This window comes from Typopeltis vanoorti, chromosome 3 (genome assembly GCF_054136105.1).
Source record: "Typopeltis vanoorti isolate ZY-2024b chromosome 3, IOZ_Tvanoo_1.0, whole genome shotgun sequence".
NCBI lineage: Eukaryota > Metazoa > Arthropoda > Arachnida > Uropygi > Thelyphonidae > Typopeltis > Typopeltis vanoorti.
In genome coordinates, this window is record NC_143551.1 from 136,099,441 (window position 1) to 136,126,463 (window position 27,023).

A 27,023-nucleotide genomic window follows, 5' to 3' on the forward strand; every position below is an offset into this window, starting at 1 on the left:
GGTCAGCAATAAAAAGACAAAGACAATGAAAATAGGCAGAATCATTGAAAATGTCAACTGTGTTGTGAATGCAGAACCTGTGGAACAAATAAAACATTTCAGCTATTTAGGCACGATTTTTACTGAAGATGGTAAATTAAATATAGAAATAGACAACAGAATCAGTTAAGCTGGTATGGTGGGAAGTCAATTGAATAAATTCATATGGAATAAGAGAGAAATCAGTCGGAACACTAAATTAGCTGTGTACAAGACAGTGTTCAAACCAGTTTTAACTTATGGATCTGAGAGCTGGGTCAGAAGTAAAACACTTGACCAAAGACTAGAGACCACAGATATGAGAGTCCTGAGAAAGATTATAGGCATGAACAGATGGCATCAATGGCAATATCATATTAAAAACGAGGATATTAGGAAAGAATTTGACATTCTCAGCATCCAGGAATGCGTTAGCAGAGCTAATCTTAGGTGGTATGGTCACTTAAACAGAATGGGCGAGGAAAGATTAGCAAAACAAATGTTCTCTGTCAGTTTGGCAGCAAAACGAACCAGAGGAAGACCAAGATATAGGTGGATTGATACCGTACAAAATGCTTTAGACGATAGAAATATAAGATCTGATAATGTTGGAGTCTTGACAAGTAACAGACTGATTTGGAGGAAAATTGTAGATAGGAAATTAATAATGATGTAATTTTTTTCATGTAGTACTATCATATCCTGTACACCCCTTGAGGGTACATGGCAGGAATTTGATGATGAGTTTTATTTCCCTTTTTATATATGGTACTATGAGAGCTCTACTCCAATCATTGGAAATTTGTCCTTTTGTCCAGGCCTTGTGAACTATGCAGTGCAGCCACTGCAAGACCTTTATACCACCATACTTCAGCATTTCTGGTCGAATATCATCTACTGCTGCTACCTTTCCACATTTTAAGCCTTTCATGGCTTTTTCTACTTCAAGTATGGATATGTATTCCTGAATGTATGCCTGTTGAGTGTTTTTTACCACTGTGCTATCACTGCTTGTTTCATTTAGCAATTTTTCGAAGTAATTACTCCATATTTCACGGATATCTTTTTGTTCTGTTTTTCATGTCACCTTTATCATCTGTAACTCCCTTTACAGTACTCTTTCCTCCATTTCTAAACTTCTTCAACAATCTCCAAAATATTTTGCCACCTTCTTGATATTTATTTTCTATGTTCTTGCCAAAGTCCACTCATGACTTTTGTTTAGCTAGTTTTACACAGTGTTTAGCTTTCTTACATTTGCCTCTGTATTCTCTAAGAGCACAAGCTGACTTATTTGCCAGGAACATTTGATATGCTTTCTTCTTTTCCTTCACTGCCTCTTTAACTTCCTGTGTCCACCATGGAGTTCTGATTTTTCTATCCTTGCAGACAACCTCACCACATGCCTCTCTGGCTGAATCAATCAAGGTTTTCTTCTAATCTTGCCACTGAATTTCTAAAGTTTGGTTCTTGTTCTCAAACTCTTTCATTTTTTCTTCAATAATTTTTGTGTATTTTAGTCTACAGTTCACATCTGAGAGCTGCTCAACTTTTATTCGTTTTAAATCTTTCTTAATTGTTATTCTTTTCAATATGAAATTCGATTTTATCCTACTTAAGACTGAATAGTGATCGCTTCCAATTTCAAATCCTCTTTACACTCTGGTGTCCTGCATCAGGGAGAAAGCATGACTATCAACAATAACATAGTCAATGAGACTTTTCTTATTTCTTGCCTCTTCTCTCTGTGTGAATTTGTGCACATTTTTATGTTGGAACATGGTGTTAGTAATAACCAGTCCATGTCCTGAGCAGAAATCCAACAGGTATTTGTCATTATTATTAGCTTTGCTCTTTTCTCCCAATTTTCCCAATATATTTTTGTATGTCTGACAATCTGAAATAAATACTGTAAATATTAATTAAAAGTTTTTCTAATGAATATATAGCATATGTTGTAATTTCTGTAAATAATATCATTATAAAAATCCAATTTATATGCCTTACCAGAATTACAATACTATATAATTCTCTAAAGTCCCCCCCTTCCCCCACCTTTATAGAGATTTTTTTCTAGTTTGAGTGTATTTTCATTGTATGATCAGTGTATTTTCTAGTTTGAGTTTAATTTTCTTTTATTAATGCCACATTAAAGTGTTGGCTTAAAATTTAGTTTGATAATTAATTCTGTTATTCACAGCCATAATAAGTTTGAGCAGATACCACCAAGCATTTTCGAATTGAAAGAATTGCATCAACTTTTAATGCACCACAATAAACTTACAGAACTGAGTGATGAAGTAGGAAATCTTTCTGTGCTTGAAGAATTGGTAAGTTTCACAAGACCATTCTAGTTTAAAAACTATATGACCTTAGAGCAGGAGTGTTCAACCCGTCGATCTCGGAGCAATTTTTGGTCGATATCTTGTGTATTCCTCCTTACTTACAAATTTAATTAAAACTGAAAACATAATATTTTATTTATCATTATTTTGTATTATTTTTAATTCGCTCTAAGTGTATTGCTATTGTTTATTTATTTTTCGTTAAAATTGTCAAATCAATAATTCAAAAAATCAATGAATTAATTTGGATCAGTGGAAGTCAAACAGCGAGTCCAATGAATATGATTATAAGCATAGTGTAAAAACTCGATTGTAGCTTAAGTATTAAATATTCCAAAGCACATTACATCGATTTTTTACTTAGGTTAAGTCCCATGTGAATATTGTAAAAAAATAAACTTTGTTTGTCTCGGTATAGTTTGTATTAGGTGATTTGTAAATAACTCTTTTGAAGCTAATGCATTTTTGGAAATTATGGAGACAACTACCGTGTTTGAATAAAAACTTTAGTTTACTATTACTAAAATTTTACAATTCGACGTTTTGACCTTTATGTCAAGGTCATCTTCTGGAGCGTACAAATATACACAAGAAACAAGCTATACTACAATCATACTGGTTCGTTAAAGACACTGACTAACTGCTACCACAATTGTTGGCCTGACCTCTGGTGAAAAAAAAAAAAAAAAAAAAAAAAATTATACATCAACGCTAGAGTCCTATTATTTGTGTTGTATACTATATACATATATTAACATCATTCCAGCCAGTTTGAGTGGAATGGTTTCTAATACTAGCAGATTGGCTAAAGTCCTGACTTATGTTGAATCTTTCATATTAGGTTGGCTGAATGTGTGCCATCCAGATCCTTGGAATTTTCATACCATCTTTATTGTTGATATTTGGGTGGTTTATCAGGATTTCGCAGGATTCTTTAAATTTTCTTTTGTACCATGTTTTTGTGCGGTGTAAGGAGCAGGTGCTTTTCCAGTTGATTTGGTGTAAGGTGTTAAGTGCATGGTCTGAGAGGCCTGCTTCACCATAATGGTTATATTTAATGTGTCTAATGTGTTCTTTCTTGCGTACGCAAGAAAGAACACATTAAATATAACCATTTAATGTGTCTAATGTTTTCTTTCTTGCTTACGCAAGAAAGAACACATTAAATATAACCATTATGGTGAAGCAGGCCTCTCAGACCATGCACTTAACACCTTACACCAAATCAACTGGAAAAGCACCTGCTCCTTACACTGCACAAAAACATGGTACGAAAGAAAATTTAAAGAATCCTGCGAAATCCTGATAAACCACCCAAATATCAACAATAAAGATGGTATGAAAATTCCAAGGATCTGGATGGCACACATTCAGCCAACCTAATATGAAAGATTCAACATAAGTCAGGACTTTAGCCAATCCGCTAGTATTAGAAACCATTCCACTCAAACTGGCTGGAACGATGTTAATATATGTATATAGTAGACAACACAAATAATAGGACTCTAGCATTGATGTATAATTTTTATTTTTTATTTTTTCACCAGAGGTCAGGCCAACAATTGTGGTAGCGGTTAGTCAGTGTCTTTAACGAACCAGTATGATTGTAGTATAGCTTGTTTCTTGTGTATATTTGTACGCTCCAGAAGATGACCTTGACAAGCTTCCGCTTTTAAACTTGTGTCTATTACTACTGATGGTGCTCCTGCAATGATAGGTAATAAATCAGGCTTCATTTCATTATGTAAAAACGATGACAAATATCCAGATTTTTTAACGTACCACTGTATTATTCACCAACAAGTACTGTGTAGTAAAAGATTAAACACAAAAGATGTTTTGGATATTACATTTAAAATTGTAAATTCTGTTCGAGGAAAAGCTCTACAACGGCAGTTATTTAAATTACAGCCAGATGATGATCGGGAACTTCTGTTGTACAATAACGTTCACTGGCTCAACAGAAGTTGATTTTTAGAAAGGTTTCTTGTATTAATTAATGATATAAAAAATTTTCTTGATGAAAAGGGAGATATTTATCCACAATTGAGTGATAAAAGATGGTTGTTACACTTATCATTATTAGTAGATTTCTGTACGAAATTAAGCAACTTAAATTTAGAGTTACAAGGTAGAGATAAAAATTTAATTGACATGTTAAGTTCTAAAGGGTCAAAGCTGTATAACTAAAAGGAGACATCCACATAACCTTTAAAGGAATGCGGAGAACCGACCAGGGTTTATGACCTAATGTCCAGTCCTCACCTTCTCGTGGTGCACCCTCTTGGGTATCTACCTGGATACTGCACAAACGAGGATGGGCTGGCAATTTGGGATTTAGCCGACCAAATTGTATTCTTATTGGCTTAAACCAATATAGAAAATGATGGTACAACATGACAAATTTTCATGCCGGCTGGGGCATCGCCCAGTTAAACAAGGGCCCCCGTTGTTTTTGTCAGGGAACCAGGGTGAACAGTGAAAAGTCAGCTACTGGAAAAAATCTGAAAGTACACCCCAACTCAACATCACCAGAGTTAAAGCTCGGTACTATCAACATAAGAAGCCTGAATGGCAAAGAAATGGAGCTAGCTGATGAATTAGATAAGTACCAGATGGACATGATAGGGGTGACTGAAACAAAAACGACAAAAACTGGTGAGATCTTTCTGAACAATAAATACAGAATGTCATATTCAGGAAATGACAATCAAGAAAAAGGAGTAGCCATAGTATTCAACACAAAATACTAGGCTAATCTTTTTGAATGGCAGGCAGTCACAAGTAGAGTGATGTGGGCAAATATCAGAATGGGGAATTGGACATGAGACTTATTTGTGCCTATGGTCCCACAGAAGATTCTACTAAGGTAGAAGTGGAGGAAATTTTTGAGGCTTTAGAAAAAGCAACTGACACAATGAAAAAGGAAAAGTTGGTCCTTGTTGGGGATCTAAATAGCAGAGTAGGAAATGATTGTGAGACATACAAAAATATTTTGGGAAAATTTGGAGAAAAGAGCAAAGCTAATAATAATGGCAAATATCTGTTGGATTTCTGCTCAGGACATGGACTGATTATTACTAACACCATGTTCCAACATTAAAATGTGCACAAATTCACATGGAGAGAAGAGGCTAGGAATAAGAAGTCTCATTGACTACATTGACTATGTTATTGTTGATAGTGATGTTTTCTCCCTGGTGCAGGACACCAGAGTGTACAGAGGATTTGAAATTGGAAGTGATCACTATTTAGTCTTAAGCAGGATAAAATTGAATTTCATATTGAAAAGAATAACATGTAAGAAAGTTTTAAAGCGAATAAAAGTTGAGCAGCTCTCAGATGTGAACTGTAGACTAAAATACACAAAGATTATTGAAGAAAAAATGAAAGAGTTTCAGAACAGGAATCAAACTTTGGAGATTCAGTGGCAAGCTGTGAAGAAAACCCTGATTGATTCAGCCAGAGAAGCATGTGGTGAGGTTCTCTGCAAGGATAGAAAAATCAGAACTCCATGGTGGATACAGGAAGTTAAAGAAGCAGTGAAGGAAAAGAAGAAAGCATATCAAAAGTTCCAGGCAAATAAGTCAGCTTGTGCTCTTAGAGAATATAGAGACAAATGTAAGAAAGCTAAACAGTGTGTAAAACTAGCTAAACAAAAGTCATGGGAGTAATTTGGCAAGAACATAGAAAATAAATATCAAGAAGGTGGTAAGATATTCTGGAGGTTGTTGAAGAAGCTTAGAAATGGAGGAAAGAGTGCTGTAAAAGGAGTTAAAGATGATCAAGGTGACATGAAAACAGTAGAAAAAGATATCCTTGAAGTATGGAGTAATTACTTCGAGAAATTGCTAAATGAAACAAGCAGTGATAGCACAGTGGTAAAAAACACTCAACAGGCATACAGTCAGGAATACATATCCATACTTGAGGTAGAAAAAGCCATCAAAGGGTTGAAATGTGGAAAGCCAGCAGGAGTAGATGATATTCGATCAGAAATGCTGAAGTATGGTGGTAGTCTTGCAGTGGCTGCACTGCATAGTTCAGAAAGCCTGGACAGTGGGATGAATTCCCGATGATTAGAGTAGAGCTCTAACAGTACCCATATATAAAAAGGGAAATAAAACTGAATGTGAGAATTACAGAGGTATTTCCCTACTGAGTGTACCCGGCAAGATCTATGCAAGCATACTTGAGAAACAGTTGAGAAGAATTGTGGAAGAAAAGCTTGGTGAAGAACGAGCTGGATTCAGGTCAAATAGAGGCTCTCAGGATCAGATCTTCACTTGACGACAAATAGTTGAAAAAGCATGGGAATATAACAAAGATCTGTATTTAAGTTTTGTCGATCTGGAAAAGACATATGACTTTTCCAGATCGACAAACGAGGAAAGATTAGCAAAACAAGTGTTCTTTGCCAGGTTGGCAGGAAAACGACCCAGAGGAAGACCAGGATATAGGTGGATTGATACTGTACAAATAAAATTCTGTCATGTTTCGGATCGACATACTTGTCAGAATCCACATATTTCAAATATGACTTTCGTAAAAAATCAATTATTAAACCAAATTACAAATGATCATTTGGATGATTGTCTGCGATTGACCACTTCTTCATATCAACTTGACTATGAAAATATTGCAAGCTCCAAACAGTGCCAAATTTCACATTAACTTTTTTTTTTTTTTTTTTTTTAATCAACCAGCATTTCCTGTAACTTGTGAGTTTGTAATCAATCTGTTGTTTTTTCTAACTTTGGTTTTCCAAAATAGAGAAATAAATATTTTATTCCGATATATTTGTTTTTTTTTTTGTTATATTAAAATAATTAAAGTGATAAATAAATTTTTAAATACACAAATAAAGTTTTTAGTTATGTATTTTTTTTTTTAGTTGTTTATATGTGCATAATCAGATATCAGGTTGGGGGAATGTGATCTATATAAGAGAGTAGATCGCCGAATAACTTTTTATAGAAAAGTAGCTTGCTTAGTAAAAAAGGTTGAACACCACTGCCTTAGAGCATAAATATCATTATCATGACTGCTTTTCTGTTTATGATATGACCAATCTCCAGTTATATAAAATTTATATAACCTCCAGTTGTATAAATTTGATTTTGTTAAGAATATTTTCATGTATTAGAAGCCAGTAATTCTAGCTACCTGTCTTCAGGAGGAAGTGAAACAGTTAATTCTTTATATAAAACACAAATACACGTTTGAAAAATAGAACTGGTATTAAAAGTCCATTACTGGATAGTTTACCTTCTTCTCTACTGTCCACCATGGACGTGGCAGTCAGCTAAATCATTGACTATACAATAATATAATAACATGGGTAAGAAATATTGGATATCATTTATCTCCAGTGTGAGGTATTATAATTCTGCATCCTCAAGAGAATACTTGATTTGATTGACTCACATTCAGTGACCAAAGAGTAAGTTTTACTAAAATCAAGAAATACATAGTGCCATACAATATGGGGTAGCTCTAATTTTAAATAGACATATTAGATAGGCTAAATGTATACAAGATACAGTATTTTTATATTTCTAGTCCTTTAATTTATAATTATATTTATTGTTGATGGCAGGAAAAATAAGACAGAAAAAAACATTGTTAATCAAAAACTTTGGACAAGATGATTACTTTCCTGAAACAGTTATGTTATAAATTAATTGTATATATTCAAGTCTTTTAAAAAAAAAAAAAGTTCACCATTTGTTCTGAATTCACTTTTGTTTATTCAAACAATGTTTATAATTTTTGTATTTTTTTCTTTATAGGAAACAAAATGCTTATAAATTAAATTAAAGATACCAAGTTTGTGCCTAAACTATTTTCAGGACTTGGGCAACTCTTATAAAGAATCTAATGACTTCACATCACTTGCCTTAGTATTCCATAATTCAAAGCACATCTCCTTGCACACATGTATAATGCTATGCATTATGGGAGGGACCACTACCCAGACCGGTTTTGACCTTTATTGAGGTCTCATCAGTGTCAGCCAGACCCAGAAGTGATACCAAAGTGGAAATAATGCAGAAGTCATATTTCCATATACAAGTAGTCAAAAGGTGTCACACCTTATTATTATTATTACCCTAAAACCCCATGTAGTCAGACTAAAGGACCTCCTAGACTCATCTAGGAGGTCCTTTTGTCATAGACACAGCTTATCATACCACACCTTAAACACTCAAATTCTCTGCAGATACATACCACCTGGGCATTCCAATCATTCACAACTCTGCATGCAAAGAACCTATTTCTGATTCCCCCCATTCAACTTCCTCCTTAAACAGCTTCCATGGATGACCTCTGGTTCTCTCCTGATCTCCCACCATTTTCTGTTTTCTTGTAGGTCTCTATCATATCACCCCTCTTCCTCCTATCCACTAGATTCTGTAAATTGTATCTTCTCAACTTTTCCTCATATTCGACATTCAAGTGATGAGAAACTACCTTAGTCAGTCACCTCTTGACCATTTTCAACATCTTTTTCATTCTTTATCCAAGTGTAAGCAAACAAAGCAAACAAAGTTTGCATGTGAAGTAATTTCATGACTGGGCTACTCGTATATAGAGGCTAATGACTTCACCTCAATTGCCTTAGTATTCCATAAATATGGACATGTATAATGCTATGCATTATGAGAAGGGCCACTACCTACACCAGTTTTGACCTTTATTGAGGTCTCATCAGAGGGAGTCAAACCCAAGTGACTTCATGTGGAGATGCTTCACAAGACCTCAGCAGATGTGCCCCACTTATCATGATGGGCTCTTTGATTGTCAAATCTGTGAAAGTGGGGTAAATTAATGTATTTGTTTTAGGATGTATTTAAACACAGTAAATAAGAAGAGTTCTATATTTGCATGGTATATTTGAATTGTTTAAAAAGTGTAAATATGTGAGCTCTGTGAGAATGGCAAATATAAGGGAGAAAAAGAACAGGTGTAAATAGAAATAGTTTCATTACTGGCAATGAATTATTAATACTTTTCATTAGAGATATTATGTGTGTGTCCTATAAGTTGTTTTGGGGAGTGAATAACATCTGATCCTATAAACTGTAGAAATGCATATATGCATTTATAATGAACATAATAATAATAATAATAAAAGAATAATTTAGGAGGAGAGAGAAACAGATATTTTTGGGAAATACAAATAACAAACAAATAATAAATAGTGCCTATATACATTTGGTAGCTCAGAACTAATCCCCATTTTACGTTGAATTCCAAGAAATCCATGTATAGCTAATTTCCAAGTTAAATTGCAAAATGCTATTTATATAACATTTTTTTGACTGTTTTTATTGATTGATTGATCTTTTTTTTCTCATGCAGTGCAGTGTACAAAAGTATATTATTTGTGTGTTGATCGATATTGATTTTTGATTTAAATTTTTAATCTTTGCAATTAACAAATTTTCCAATTCCCAGATGATTTCATTCTGTTTTTTTTTTTTTTTTTTTTTTTTTTTTTTTTTTTTTTTTTTTAAGTTTGTCTTCAAATCAATGAAATTTGAACTTACAGGATATGAGATGATATACTGGGTAATATGTGGCACATGCACACAAGTGTGTAACAATGTATAGACAGCGGTGTTACATGTATGTACACAGTGGTTTAAAAAAAAAACACATAAAAGTGAATCTGCATAAATCAGCAGGGGGAGTACCTATAAATGCTGGCCTAGTTAGCCAAGTGATTAGCATATCTGCTCTCCAACCTGCAGGTTTGAATCCTGAATTGGGCATGGATGTTTGTGAATTGTCTTTTATTTTACTGCCCTGTTAGTGCTTTGTTTATTGGAGATCTGAAGTGACTTGAAAAAGTTCAATGTTTTGCCTCTAGAGCAGAGTTTTTGCCTACATAAAAAGAAAAAAATAATAATAATAAATAAATAAAAATAGAAAAAAAGCATTTAGCCCACTCACAGTACAAATGTACTATAGGTTTACAAATATCCTTTCGTGGGTGGGAGCCACATAAAAAAATAATAATAATTATAGAGAGGACTAATTCAGTGATTCATCTAGAAGGGCAATGAACACGTGGGTTGATTGAGCAGCAAATCATCTTGTACAATTTGTTGTACTTTTTATATGTATTTATTTCTGTTTTATTTATATTTCACTTGGTGTATACTGATCATCAGTAATATTCACTGATGATCAATACACACTTTTTACACATTCATTATAACTTTTTTTTTCCTTTTGTGTCAGTGACTCAATAATAGCTATCTCATATATTATTCTAGTATTTTGTTGGAGATCAATGGACACATTGGATCCTCAACAGAGACTATACTGCAGAAGCAAAAAAAAACACAAGTAGTTTTATTGGATTACTAATAAGCACAGAGATATTTACAGTCTATGTACTATATTTATCAATAATCAGAGTAATTGGAGACAACTGGAATGATACTTCATAATGGAAAACAGGTACCCTCCCATATATATGCTATATTGCATGCATGCAAGCAAAACAGATTTATTGCAGCACCAAACATAGTATTTCACTAAACACATTCGTGCTAACGTCCTCTTTCAAATTTTCAGTTGCAAAAAATACGTGTAGCAACTTTTTATAATGCAGTCATTGTGTGCAGAAAGGAAACAATTTATGTAAAGCAAATTTTTTAAAGCAAATAAAGATGTATGTGCACATATATAACTTGAAATCAATTCAAAATGCATTTGAGATTTTTTATATCATTACGACAATCACAAATGCAAATTTTACAAATAGAATTTTATCAAAAAGGTTGTAACTAACATGCTGTATAAACTTTGTGAAAATGCCCGATCAGAAGTGACGAACATACAGGAAAGCTAGTTTCTGTGGGTGGTGCTACACCTGCATGCACTGGCATGAATGTGTTAAATAGTACAAACACAAAACATAGAAGGATGTAGCAGTGTGTATATAGTAGTTGTAATAAGTGCTAATGCTAATCTAGTGACTATTTGTAGAACATGCTTTTGATCCAATCTGTACTTTTGGTTAATAGGAAAGAATCATCTTTGTAGGAAGTTTTTTCACTTGGGTTATAAAGTAAATTATACTTGACAAAATTCTTCTGCATTAATTCATCCTTGAAATATAAAAGTTTGGGTAGTGACTCTTTCCATAATGCATAACAGCATATGTGTCTGAAAGGAAGTTTGCTTTCCATTATGAGATACCAAGGCAATTGATGTGAAGTTAACATCCTCTATATACAAGTGACCTAGTTGTGAAGATACTTCATATGCACTTTGTATGCTTACGGGATCAAACAAGAATATAATTTCATGTGAAGTATAATCATCTTTGTCTTTAGATATTAGTCATTTCCTTCCCTCCTTCCTTTTCTCTCTCTCTCTTTGTGTTTATATATATATATATATTTCTTTCTTTTTTCTTTTTTTAGGATCTCTCTCACAACAGTTTACACTATCTACCTCATACCATTGGGTTTCTTTCTCATATTAGGATACTGAATGTATCAGATAATGAAATGATATCTTTGCCACAAGAAATTGGTGATATGGCAGGTGAGCATGTTATATGCATATTAAGACAAATTCAAATTTTAAAATTAAAAAAAAAATCTGTTTTAATTGGTTTTAATATTACAGTAACATAGTGATCATTAATTTCAATTATATTCTGATTTTTTTTCTCTAAATTTATAGTGTAACTTATTAATTTAGCTTTACGAAGACTTGAAGCTGCACATAATAAAATCAAAGAGCTGCCTGAAGAAATAGGAAATTTGAGTCGCTTAGAGCAGTTTTACATCCAGCATAACAAACTTGACAAACTTCCTCTGTTTCAGAACTGTGTATCACTAAAGGTTAGTTCTTAAAATGCATTAGCAGAAACAGTTTGGTATGTAGACTTTTATGACATTCAATAGAAAATATACAACTGGGATGAGAGTTATTTAGAAACTTATTGTCAAGTAAAATTACAAATTTACTTCTTTTTTTTTTGAATTGAAACTATATTTTAATTGAAAGAAATTAGATTTTTTTTAATCTATGAAAAGAAGAATATAATTTCTTGTCAAATATCCCAGAAACTTGATATAACTATCTCTAATCCAGAATATTGTATTAACATGGTCATAACACCATTTTGCTACCTTCACATGGAAATATGAGTTCTATTCTACCATTCTGTTAGTTCTCAGTATTGCCATAAGACTAACTCCCAGTGATAAGACCTCACTTAAAGGTTGAAACCAGCTCAGATAGTAACTCTTCTCATAATGCATTGTAATATATAATACATTGCTATGAAGTAAATGTGCTTTGCATTATGTGATACTAGGACAACTTTACAGTTGCTGCAATAGCCCATGGAATGCAAAGGAAAATGCGAAAACAGAATACATTGGCAAATTACTACAAATGAGTTTGGGGCAAGTAATTATTATCAGGGAGGGATTTCATCAATGGGATAGGAAGGAGGAAAGATCACTTAGAAGTATGGAAGTAAGAAAATGGAATTTATATAGTTATTAAGAGATTATTACTTGAAACAGTACATTGGAGATTACCAGATTGTGCTGGTAATAGCACAATCTGGTAATAGCATTAGAGGTCCATAATATAGTTGCATTGCACCTGATTAGGGAGAATGATCATGTAATCTTGACCTGAAAAGTTGGTAGACATGGACTTTTCATTAAGAAGCGGTATATGTAGAACTACAGAGCAGTTGATTATAACAAACTTAGGCAGCAGCTCAAAGCAGTGCCATGCCATAAGAATCTGCAGAGGAATATTGTTAGTTAGCAGTATACAGGAAGTGGTCAATGGTGTTTGAAGGAACAGTACCAGACTATATACCCAAGGTGAAGAGAATAAATCAGGTAGAAATTAAATGGATGAGTAGCAGGATCTGCAAAAGAAAATGTTGTGGAGGGGTATCAGGAAAGAGGTGATCAGCAGGCTCACAAGAGTATAAAGTGCCAGCAAAAAGCATGACCAGTATGTTTAGGAAGGCCAAATAAGATTATGAGAGGAAATCCCAAAGAGTTCTTTTGCTGTATGGCAAGTAAATGGAAAAATAAATGTAGAAGAATAACTTTAATGAAGACTAATGGTAGGGAGATGACAGAAGCAGATGAATTATTTGAGTTACTGATTGATCACTTTACAAGTTAGGCAGAGATATTGCAGTGTTGGCTCTGACAGGGACTAATATGGAAATGAAAATAGGTGATGTGTGTTGGGGGGGGGGTGCACTTAGGATGTTGCAGAATCATGATATAAATATGACCATCACATTAGATGGAATATTGGCCCTCTACTCTGAGAATGTACAAGTGCATATTCTCATATATAGGGCTGGTATATCAGCCAGAGGCAGTTCCTCTGACTCGGCTATTTAATTTAAGTCTCAACTTTTGTGGCACCAGAGGTTTGGAAAGAAGACGCAATATTTTGCTGTCTCTGTCTTGGAGCTACCTTTATGTAAGAGAACTTTTATGATCTCTTTCCACTCCCTTGGAATCCTACCCAAGAGCCGAGACTTACACAGCTTGGTCAGAAGCACTGCCTCTAACCATACAGAATTCCCAAATTGGTGGATAGGAATATGATACTCTGTGGGAATCTGCACAGTTTTGTGAATGATAGTTCTTGCCTTATTAATTTACTCACTTTATATAATAAGATGACTGTTAATATGGATAAAGGAAATGGTTACATGATGATACTGCTGGACTTAGCAAAAACTTCAAACACCCTCTGACAGGCTATTGCATGAAACTATTGCATAAATTCAAGCAAATGAGGTTGGATAAGAAGCTGGTTTTATGGATAAGGGATAGTTTGTAGTAGGCGATCTGGCTGAGAGGGCCAACTATGAGTTATATATCTCTTAATTGCTGGACTTGCCTTTTTTGTGCAGCTGCAAGTATATTTGTAGTATATAAGCGTAACTAAGGATAATTTGCTTCTGGGAAGAGAACAAAAAATCAAGGCTGGCGTACATGAATTATTTTGTATGTACTGACGGATGTATGTATCTTCCATGCTACAGCATCATTCATTCATCAATACAGATATTTTTATCTGGTACGTAGTTTTGGCACATAATATTATTAAAATGATTCAATATCAGTCTTACGTTGTATAGTCTGTCGGAAGATGGTACTGAGTTATCAGCAAAGTGAAAATAATGCAATAACAACTGGAATCTATTTCGACTCATATATGATCACCAAAACATTATATCATAAAATGGGTTTCTACTCCAGTAATGCTTTATTGTTGGAAAAGAACAAGGGCTCATTTGTAATAAATAAAAGTCCAATAAAAACTTTCATTTCTGCAACACTGATGTCCTTCCATTGTGATGCCCTGTGAGATTTTCTTACTTGTGGAAGTTTTGAAATTTCTTGTTCAGCATATAAATTAGTTTGTTCAACCAGTAATGCAAGAAACTCTTCTGAAAAAAAGTAAGTCCATCAATGTTTGTACTGTAAAATGTACTGTGTCCAATTTCAAACCAACGTTCTCTTGGAAAACAAATTGTTCAAGATCTTGTTGTATTTCGGTCCACAAATTATCATTCATATTTGATATTGTTGCTTGGGAAGTATCAGGATTATCTTCAGGCTCGGGGACAACTTCATTCATAATCGCTACTGTCGTAACCTTCCTCGGCAAAAATATCATTAAATTCTGACTCACTTAGATTAGCATAGTACTCAAGTTCTTCTTGAGTCAGTGGTCTTTATTTATCCATATTGTGGGGTTATAAATATATATTATAATAATAATTATAAAACAAAATACTCAAGAAAGAAGTAAATGTAATGTACTCGACTAAGTTTGATTCACTACTGACGAATTTACACACATATCACTAACTCTACTTTAGCAAAACAATGACAAGTCGAAGCTTGTCTAAGTACGAATTAACTCGTAGTTGGCTACTACAAAAAACTTTCTGTTACATATGCCAACTACGAGATAACTCATGAGACCTTTTAGTAATCACCAAAAATACACATTCTGTATATTTTTTGGTGATTACTATTCATTATAATGAAGCGCCTCCGTAGCGCAGTTGGAAGAACAACGGTACATTGTGCCCTTCAATTGGAATAGGCCTAAGTTCAATTCTCGTCGCGACGGGAGGAATCTTTATCTGGACGATTTCAATCGAAGGTGAGTTAGCCGATCTCATACGGAGGTAGCAGGGTTTTTTCTCCCGAAACTCAGATTTTTCATCCCACATATAGACAAATCAGCCCTTCAGAACATACGCAATTTGCAGACAAAAAATACTAGTTGTGGTAGTGGTGGAGGTGGGCGGTAGATGGCATTGATGGAGATGATTCGTAGTAGAGGTTCGGTGTAGTGGTTGAGACAGTTGTAGGTGTCCTCCCACGATGAGTCTTCGGACTCCTTGGAGGTGTCACGAATAATAATAATTAGGGTTTTGAATAATATGATATGATTAAATCAAGTTGACTTCTGAGACCCAAATCCTGAAAATTGCCATGGCAGTCAACGTGTTAATGAACAGACCTAGTGAAGTAAAGGATAAATAAAATAATAACTAAGAAATATTTTTTTTAAAAAAAAGATTAAAATATTTTAATAAGGAAGTATAATGCTACAACATATACTGATGTATATATACTTAATCATCCTCAAAAAATATAAATAAAAGTAACTGCATATAATATAAAAATTTAAGAATGGTTATTGTGAATTGTTTAATATATGGATTGATTAATCCATATATTAATATATTTATATTAATATATACAATAACAATATATTTAATATATTGTTATTGTTTAGTATATGGGGGAAACAAGTGACCGGCGTTGCGACTCCGTACATTAGTGGCCAAATTACTCTGTTGTATTGGCTGCATTTGTTTAGTTTGTATATTAATGATTTAATAATTGATTTCATGGGCAATATCTAATTGTTTGCTGATGATGTCAGTAGGGAATTGTTAATAAAGATGATTTAATTAGACACTCAAACATCCCCTCTCAGATCTGGAGAAACCCACTCATGGAAAATTTGTGGAAAATCCCATGAACTTTACACCAGAGCAGAGTCGGCAAACCTTGATGCTGTCTGCATCCAAGAACACAAGTGGAGAAAGATTTTGAATGGAATGAAGTCACATCAAGTTGCAAAAAATGGACTTTTATCTACACATCAACCGACAAATTGGTAATTGAGAGATCAGAATCCTATTCAACAAAAGAATCTATAATCACATCTTATCCCTCTCCAAAGTCTCTGAGAGAATAATGGCCATAATTTTAAACTCAAACCCAAAAGCAACAATAACCTGTACCTATGCACTCACCAAGACTTCAGGTGAAAACTCCAAGAATTCTTTCTACATTCAACTCTCACACTTTCTCTACACTGTCCCAACACACAGTCTCCACATCATAGGGGGAGATTTTAATTCACAAATATGATCAGATGTTTCAAGAATCAAAAAATATAAGGCCTTTTATGTACTACAGGACAACAAATAAGAAGAATGAATATCTTCTAGTTAGTTGTCATTCACAGAGCACAAATTTCCACACAAACCTGGAAGAAATTGGACCAGGAAACATCCAAATTGAACAAGATCACAAATTGATCATATTTTAATCAATGAAAAGTTGGTGAGATAAGCTCAGACTTGCAGAGCTTACAATAGTATAGAACTAAATTCCGATCATAGAATCGTAAGTGCACACACAAAATTTTGTCAGTACTCTTAAACCTAAAACAAGAATAACAAATAAATATCACTGGAATGACCTAACTCTTCCTACCATACAAACTCAGCATAAAGTACGACACAAACTGTCGGAATGCTCGATGCCTGAAGAATCATCCCTAAGCTTTGTTCATATTGTGCAATCCATCTTTGGTCACCAAGACTTCTTCATCTTCTCAAAGAAAAATTGGATAACAAAACACCACTGAAGAATTGGTAAAGAAACACAATGATATTAAGCAACAATACAAGAATCAGAGGATGCTCAGTCTATATACTCAGTTAAAAGAACTAAATGATGAAGTATATATATCCTTTTGAAATGACAGTGAAAACCATATCCAGACTATCTGTCAAAAATTAGAACTCTATCAAAATACCCATAAAATAAGAGAAATGCTCCAGGTAGCTAATTTCTTATGCATCAAAGAGCAGAAGCCCAAAAAACTAAGAATAAAAGCTAAACATGGCAAGTTACCTGAAGATAGAAGTGAAGAATTCTTACTCTGGAAGAACCACTTCGAAAAACTATTGAATAATTCATCATTTAACTTCACTACAGATACCTTACCAGAAGTAGTAATCCAAAAATAACTTTCCATTATATGTAACAATTTTACAATGCAAGAATTTCAAACTGCATTAAAAACCCAGAAGAATGAGAAAGCACCTGGATTAAATGGTATAATTGCAGAAACTATTAAACATGGCAGAAAAGATCTTTGGAAACAACTTAAATATTTGTAATACAGCTCTAGCTACATACAACATTCTATTACAATGGAGAGAAGGCCTAATAATATCAGTACCCAAGAAAGGTAATCTGCACAACCCAGAAAATTACAGAGGTATCACACTACCTTCCATCACACTGAAAATCTATAACAGGATGCTTTAAACCATGAACCATATGTAACACCTCTTCTACTCAAATCTCAAGCAGTTTCCTGAAAAACAGAAGCACTTTTGAACATATCCACTGTCTTAGGTTGCTAGAAGCAGCAAGAGATAAAAAATCTTCCCTTGATCTTAAGCGTCATAAATTTCTCAAAAGCTTTCGATTCAATAAATAGACATCCATCCAATATTATCAGGGCTTTTTAATCAAACACTGAGTTAGCCACTCTCATATGGAGGAGGGTTTTTTTCCAAATTCTCAGTTGTTATTATGGCATACTGCTGAAAATAATCATAGCAATAGCAGAGCCATATCGGAATTATCATGCAGGGGTAATGGTATTAACCATTCTCCATTAGGAGAGATGACTGAGAGCTTTCTTATTTCTACTGGAGTTCTTCAAGGTGACTTTTTGGGACCATATCTTTCATTATTACCCTTGATTATATATTCAGACTTAAAGAATTCTTGAAGATTCAGCAGGACAAACCCACATTAGCGATCTGTTTTGTAGTTGATGTTGTGTTGATTGACTCTAACGTTTATACTGCCCAAAACCACATAGATAATTTATGTAAAAATGCAGCACTCATTGGATTGGCAGTCAGTAGCAGTAAAATTAAAGTCCTAAAGAGCAGAATATATGGAAATATTAGACTGAATGACTACATTCTTGAAGTAAATGATTTTCAGTACCTTAGTTCCTACATCGATACTCTGACATAGTGAAAAGTAAACACAAAGCTCTTCAGTTCCATAAAAGTTTAATATCTAGAAATTCACTCTCATCACCACAAATACCAAAATTCGTATGCACAAACCATATGTTGAGCCATATTTACATATGGTGCCCAGGCATTTAACATCACTACTCAGTGAGCAGTTAATGTTATCAATAGCTTTTGGGACAACATATCTTAGAACACTACTAGGTATAAATGGCAAGATCACATTCTCAGTAATATCATTCTCAAAGAAAGCCAGCAAAGATCCCTAACAGGAACAATTTAAAAAAAAAAAAAAAAAAAAAAAAAAAAAAAAAACATTAACTGAGATGATTGGGACACCAACTTTGACATTCACCCAATATTATCAGGACTTTTTGATCAAACACCGAGTTAGCCATTCTCATATGGAGGTGGAGGGTTTTTTCCCTCTCAGAAACTCAGGTTTTTTTCGTTCTTCAAAAGAGAGACTGGCTTCATTCTCTCTCTCTCTCTATCTATACAAACATAAACACTTACTGTTGGGCAAGGAAGGAAATGGGAAACCACCTTGTTTTATAATCACCCTTCTTTAGTTAAAGTAGCACTGCTACCCAACCATCTTTGGACTGATGCATCTGAGAAGAGAAAGATTATACAGTGGTACTTCGACTTACGAACTTTTTTCATATCCCATCTTGACCTCCAGATATGAACTTAGATTCAAGATATGAACCACGATGCTTTTCTTTTCAAATGAACTAAAGCCTATTTTACATTATACTTTTTTAAACTTTTTTATGCATGTTTTGCTGAGTATGTGCTGAACCATCTCTAGTTTAACTATTGTTGTTACTACTTCGTATTTATCTGAAATACGACAAACGCTGCACATATTTGATTTTTTGTGTATCTATTTCGGTATATGTGTAAACGAACGATACGCTTTGTAAAGATTTTTTTAGGTTTGTATTTATTATGTGTACTGTATGTATTTCTTTTTATAAGTGCCATGTTTTATTGTAGCTTCATGTTTATTTTCTGAATAATCTACCAGATAAAAGTCATTTCACTGATCAGCGTATTATTTTCAACATGGGGGGGGGCTAAAGAAGAGAAGAAGAAAATCACAATAGAAATTAAGGAAGAGATTGCGGGAAAATATGAGAAAGAAGTCAGGCAAAGTGATCTGATTTCTGTATGTAAGTTGTTACTAACTTCTCTAAAATGTTGACCATCACTTTAGAGATAGGTTAGTCATTTCATACATCATGTTTTGCACCAAATTGTAATTCTTATTGGCTTAAACCAAATTACAAAATGATGGTACAACATGACAAAATTTCATGCTGGCTGGGGTGTCGTCCAGTTAAACAAGGCCCCCATTGTTTACACCAGGGAACCAGGGTGAACAGCGAAAAGTCAGCTACTGGAACAAATCTGAAAACACACTCCAACTCAACATCACCAGAGTTAAAGATTGGTACTATCAACATAAGAAGCCTTAATGGCAAAGAAATGGAGCTAGCTGAGGAATTAGGTAAGTACCAGATCGACATAATAGGGGTGACTGAAACAAAAAAGACAAAAACTGGTGAGATCTTTCTGAGCAATAAATACAAAATGTTATATTCAGGCAATGACAATCAAGGAAAAGAAGGAGTAGCCATTGTATTCAACACTAAATACGAAGCTAATCTTCTTGAATGGTAGGCAGTCTCAAGTAGAGTGATGTGGGCAAATATCAGAATGGGGAGCTGGACAATGAGACTTATTTGTGTCTATGGTCCCACAGAAGGTTCTACTAAGGTAGAAGTGGAGGAATTTTTTGAGGATTTAGAGAAAGCATCTGACACAATGAAAAAGGAAAAGTTGGTCTTTGTTGGGGATCTGAATAGCAGAATGGGAAATGATTGTCAGACATACAAAAATATATTGGGAAAATTTGGAGAAAAGAGCAAAACTAATAATAATGGCAAATATTTGTTGGATTTCTGCTCAGGATATGGACTGGTTATTACTAACACCATGTTCCAACATAAAAATGTGCACAAATTCACATGGAGAAAAGAGGCAACAAATAAGAAAAGTCTCATTGACTATGTTATGTTGATAGTGATGTTTTCCCTCTTGTGCAGGATACCAGAGTGTACAGAGGATTTGAAATCGGAAGTAATCACTATTTAGTCTTGAGCAGGATAAAATTCAATTTCATATTGAAAAAAATAACATGTAAGAAAGTTTTAAAGCGAATAAAAGTGGAGCAGCTCTCTGATGTGAACTGTAGACTAAAATACACAAAGATTATTGAAAAAAAAAATGAAAGAGTTTGAGAACAGGAACCAAATTTTAGAGATTCAGTCGCAAGCCTAGAAGAAAACCTTGATTGATTCAGCCAGAGAGGCATGTGGTGAGGTTGTCTGCAAGGATAGAAAAATCAGAACTCCATGGTGGACACAGGAAGTTAAAGAGGCATTGAAGGAAAAGAAGAAAACATATCAAAAGTTCCAGGCAAATAAGTCAGCTTGTGCTCTTAGAGAATATAGAGACAAATGTAAGAAAGCTAAACACTGTGTAAAACTAGCTAAACAAAAGTCATGGGAGGACTTTGGCAAGAACATAGAAAATAAATATCCAGAAAGTGGTAAGATATTTTGGAGGTTGTTGAAGAAGCTTAGAAATGGAGGAAAGAGTGCTGTAAAAGGAGTTAAAGATGACAAAGGAGACATGAAAACGGTAGAAAGAGATATCCTTGAAGTATGGAGTAATTACTTCGAGAAATTGCTAAATGAAACAAGCAGTGATAGCACAGTGGTAAAAAACACTCAACAGGCATACAGTAAGGAATACATATTATTATTATTATTATTATTATTATTACTACGGGCTACTCCAGGAGTCCTTAGACTCATCGAGGGAGACCCTAAACATCATGTTCACGCAGCTGTTCAACATTCTCACAGTATCTATCATACCTTGCCTTGAACTCGCTCACCGTCATAGCACTCACAACAGACTCTGGCAGCTTATTCCACTCATTTACCACTCTAAAAGTAAAGAACACAGCTCTAACACCCCTGCTAACCACGCTCTTGCCCAGCTTCCATGGGTGTCCCCTAGTTCTCCCACCACCAGCCCTGATCTCAAAAATATCATCTGAATTAATCCTATAGAATCCTTTTAGCAATTTGAATGTCTCAATCATGTCTCCCCTTTTCCGCCTATCAACTAGTTTCTGCAACCCACAAATCTTCAACCTGTTCTCATATGGTTCATTCCATAGACCTGCTATCATCTTAGTCACTCGGCTCTGGATCCTCTCAACCTCCTCCCCATCAAGAAGGAACCGAGGTGACCAAATCTGGGCACAGTAGTCGAGATGAGGTCTTATCAGGGCTCGGTACAGAGGTACAATAACTTGTTTTTCTCTGCTCGTCAAGGTATTTTTCAACAACCAAGTGAGTTGATGTGCTGATTTAGCTACTTTCGCAATGTGCCCCCTAAACTTCATCTCCCTATCCACCAACACTCCCAAGTCCCTGGCCTCATCAATCTCTTGGAGTACAGTTCCACCAATGTGGTATACTGCTGCTAATCTTTTCACTCCGAAATGCATAACCTTACATTTTGTCACATTAAATTGACATCCATTCTCCTTAGTCCAGAACTCCAATCTATCTAAGTCATCTTGCAAGACTTTGACATCTTCTGCATTCACTATCGCCCTACCCAACTTTGCATTATCAGCGAACAAATGAACTGTCCCACTTAGACCCTTCCCTATATCGTTAATGAACAGATTAAACAGCAGTGGTCCAAGAACAGAACCCTGTGGCACACCACTAGTCACAGGCCGTTTTTTTGGACTCTACTCCTGAATAAACTACTCTTTGATATCTCTCCATCAACCACCCAGCTATCCATCTCACCAACCCTATATCCATTCCCATATATTGTAGTTTACGGATTAGAATTCCATGTGGTATCTTGTCAAACGCCTTTGCCAGGTCCAGCAGTATCACTGTAAACACAATTCCCTTATCCAGTTCAGCCGTCACTTGTTATAAAACTTGAGCAGGTTACTGAGGCATGATCTACCCTTCACAAATATCCATACTTGAAGTAGAAAAAGTCATCAAAGACTTGAAATGGGGAAAGACAACAGGAGTAGATGATATTCAACCAGAAATGCTGAAGTATGGTGGTATAAAAGTCTTGGAGTGGCTGCACTGCGTAGTCCAGAAGACCTGGACAGAGGGACGAATTCTCAATGATTGTAGTAGAGCTCTAATACAGTACCCATATATAAAGAGGGAAATAAAATTGAATGTGAGAATTACAGAGGTATTTCCCTACTGAGTGTTTCGGGCAAGATTTATGCCAGTATTTCTCAAGAAACAGTTGAGAAGAATTGTGGAAGAAAAGCTTGGTGAAGAACAAGCTGGATTCAGGTCAAATAGAGGCTGTCAGGATCAGATCTTCACTTTACGACAAATAGTTGAGAAAGTATGGGAATATAACAAAGATCTCTATTTGAGTTTTGTAGATCTGGAAAAGGCAGATGATAAGGTGCCAAGAAAGAAGCTATTCAATACGCTACAGTTATGTGGTGTCAATGGGGCATTATATCAAGCAATATTTAGTCTTTATTTGAGTTGCAAGTCAGCAGTTAGAATTGAAGGAAGTACAGCAAGATGGTTTAATGTTAAATCTGGTGTGAGACAATGATGTACATTATTCCCTCTGTTATTCATCAGCTGCATATGGATCACATTATGAAGGAAAGTGGTATTAAACATGGTATCAAAATTGGAGATGTTAATGTCAGCCCTTTGCTTTATGCGGACAACATTATACTTATCAATAAATCTGCTACGAGTCTGCAAGATTCCTTGACTAAATTGAATAACTGTTGTAATAGATATGGTATGAAGGTCAGCAATAAAAAGACAAAGACAATGAAAGTAGGCAGAATCTTTGAAAATGTCAACTGCATTGTGAACAGAGCACCTGTGGAACAAGTAAAACATTTCACCTTCTTAGGAACGATTTTTGGTGAAGATGGTAAATTAGATATGGAAATAGACAACAGAATCAATAAATCTGGTATAGTAGGACGTCAATTGAATAAATTCATATGGAATAAGAGAGAAATTAGTCATCATCATCATCATCATCAAATTCCTGCCATGTACCCTCAAGGGGTGTACAGGATATGACAGTACTACATGAAAAAATTACATCATTACTAACTTCCTATCTACAATTTTCCTCCAAATCAGTCTGTTACTTGTCAAGACTCCAACATTATCAGATCTTATATTTCTATCGTCTAAGGCACTTTGTACCGTATCAATCCACCTATATCTTGGTCTTCCTCTGGGTCGTTTTCCTGCCAACCTGGCAGAGAACACTTGTTTTGCTAATCTTTCCTCTCCCATTCTATTCAAGTGACCATACCATCTGAGATTAGCTCTGCTAACGCATTCCTGGATGCTGACAATGTCAAGTTCTTTCCTAATATCCTCATTTTTAATATGATATTGCCATTGATGCCATCTGTTCACGCCTCTAATCTTTCTCAGGACTCTCATATCTGCGGTCTCTAGTCTTTGGTCAAGTGTTTTACTTCTGACCCAGCTCTCAGATCCATAAGTTAAAATTGGTTTGAACACAGTCTTGTATACAGCTAATTTAGTGTTCCGACTAATTTCTTTCTTATTCCATATGAATTTATTCAATTGACTTCCCACGATACCAGCTTTGCTGATTCTGTTGTCTATTTCTATATTTAGTTTACCATCTTCAGTAAAAATTGTGCCTAAGTAGCTGAAATGTTTTACTTGTTCCACAGGTTCTCCATTCACAACACAGTTGACATTTTCAATGATTCTGCCTATTTTCATTGTCTTTGTCTTTTTATTGCTGACCTTCATACCATATCTATTACAACAGCTATTCAATTTCGTCAGAGAATCTTGCAGACTTGTAGCGGATTTATTTAGAAGTATAACATCATCCGCATAAAGCAAAGAGCTGACATTAACATCTCCAATTTTGATATCAGGTTTAATACCACATTCCTTCATAATGTGATCCATATAGATAATGAATAACAGAGGGGATAATGTACATCCTTGTCTCACACCAGATTTAACATTAAACCATGTTCCTGTACTTCCTTCAATTCTAACTGCTGACTCACAACTCAAATAAAGACTAAGTATTGCTTGATATAATGCCCCATTGACACCATATAACTGCAGCGTATTGAATAGCTTCTCTCTTGGCACCTTGTCATATGCCTTTTCCAAATCGACAAAACTTAAATACAGATCTTTGTTATATTCCCATGCTTTCTCGACTATTTGTCGTAAAGTGAAGATCTGATCCTGACAGCCTCTATTTGGCCTGAATCCAGCTTGTTCTTCACCAAGCTTTTCTTCCACAATTCTTCTCAACCGTTTCTCAAGTATACTTGCATAGATCTTGCCAGGAACACTCAGTAGGGAAATACCTCTGTAATTCTCACATTCAGTTTTATTTCCCTTTTTATATATGGGTACTATGAGAGCTCTACTCCAATCATCGGGAATTCGTCCCTGTCCAGGCTTTCTGAACTATGCAGTGCAGCCACTGTAAGACTCTTATACCACCACATTTCAGCATTTCTGGTCGAATATCATCTACTCCTGCTGCCTTTCCACATTTCAAGCCTTTGATGGCTTTTTCTACTTCAAGTATGGATATGTATTCCTGACTGCATGCCTGGTCAGTGCTTTTTACCACTGTGCTGTCATCACTGCTTGTTTCATTTAGCAGTTTTTCAAAGTAATTACTCCATACTTCAAGGATATCTTTTTCACCTGTTTTCATTTCACCTTTATCATCTCTAATTCCTTTTACAGCACTCTTTCCTCCATTCCTAAGCTTCTTCAACAACCTCCAGAATATTTTGCCACCTTCTTGATATTTATTTTCTATATTCTTGCCAAAGTCCTCCCATGACTTTTCTTTAGCTAGTTTTACACACTGTTTAGCTTTCCTACATTTGTCTCTGTATTCTGTAAGAGTAAAAGCTGACTTATTTGCCAGGAACTTTTGATATGCTTTCTTCTTTTCCTTCACTGCCTCTTTAACTTCCTGTGTCCACCAGGGAGTTCTGATTTTTTTATCCTTACAGATAACCTCACCACATGGCTCTCTGGCAGAATCAATCAATGTTTTCTTCAGAGTTTGCCACTGAATCTCCAAGGTTTGATTCCTGTTCTCAAACTCTTTCATTTTCTTTTCAATAATATTTCTGTATTTTAGTCTACAGTTCACATCTGAGAGCTGCTCAACTTTTATTCGCTTTAAAACTTTCTTACATGTTATTCTTTTCAATATGAAATTCAATTTTATCCTGCTCAAGACTAAATAGTGATCACTTCCAATTTCAAATCCTCTGTACACTCTGGTGTCCTGCACCAGGGAGAAAACATCACTATCAACAATAACGTAGTCAATGAGACTTTTCTTATTCCTAGCCTCTTCTCTCCATGTGAATTTGTGCACATTTTTATGTTGGAACATGGTGTTAGTAATAACCAGTCCATGTCCTGAGCAGAAATCCAACAGATATTTGCCATTATTATTAGCTTTGCTCTTTTCTCCAAATTTTCCCAAAATATTTTTGTATGTCTCACAATCATTTCCTACTCTACTATTTAGATCCCCAACAAGGACCAACTTTTCCTTTTTCATTGTGTCAGTTGCTTTTTCTAAAGCCTCAAAAAATTCCTCCACTTCTACCTTAGTAGAACCTTCTGTGGGACCATAGGCACAAATAAGTCTCATTGTTCAGTTCCCCATTCTCATATTTGCCCACATTACTCTACTTGAGACTGACTGCCATTCAAGAAGATTAGCCTCGTATTTTGTGTTGAATACTATGGCTACTCCTTCTTTTCCTTGATTGTTATTGCCTGAATATAACATTTTGTATTTATTGCTCAGAAAGATCTCACCAGTTTTGGTCTTTTTTGTTTCAGTCACCCCTATTATGTCGATCTGGTACTTAACTAATTTCTCAGCTAGCTCCATTTCTTTGCCATTCAGGCTTCTTACGTTGATAGTACCGATCTTTAACTCTGGTGATGTTGAGTTGGGGTTTGTTTTCAGATTTGTTCCAGTAGCTGACTTTTCGCTGTTCGCCCTGGTTCCCTGGCGAAAACAACGGGGGCCTTGTTTAACCGGGCGATGCCCCAGCCGGCATGAAATTTTGTCATGTTGTACCA

At 34.9% G+C, this 27,023-nt stretch overlaps 1 protein-coding gene across 1 annotated transcript in view; it reads left to right on the forward strand.

Annotated features, from left to right (window-relative positions):
• The window catches only part of LOC150108587 (leucine-rich repeat-containing protein 40-like), a 234,408-nt gene that overhangs the window by 65,536 nt on the left and 141,849 nt on the right, over positions 1-27,023 (forward strand). Inside the window, exons 5-7 of the mRNA XM_090416034.1 lie at positions 2,219-2,348; positions 11,807-11,930; positions 12,090-12,232. Of these exons, the coding sequence (XP_090272160.1) occupies positions 2,219-2,348; positions 11,807-11,930; positions 12,090-12,232 (397 nt within the window). The remainder of the gene's footprint in view (positions 1-2,218; positions 2,349-11,806; positions 11,931-12,089; positions 12,233-27,023) is intronic.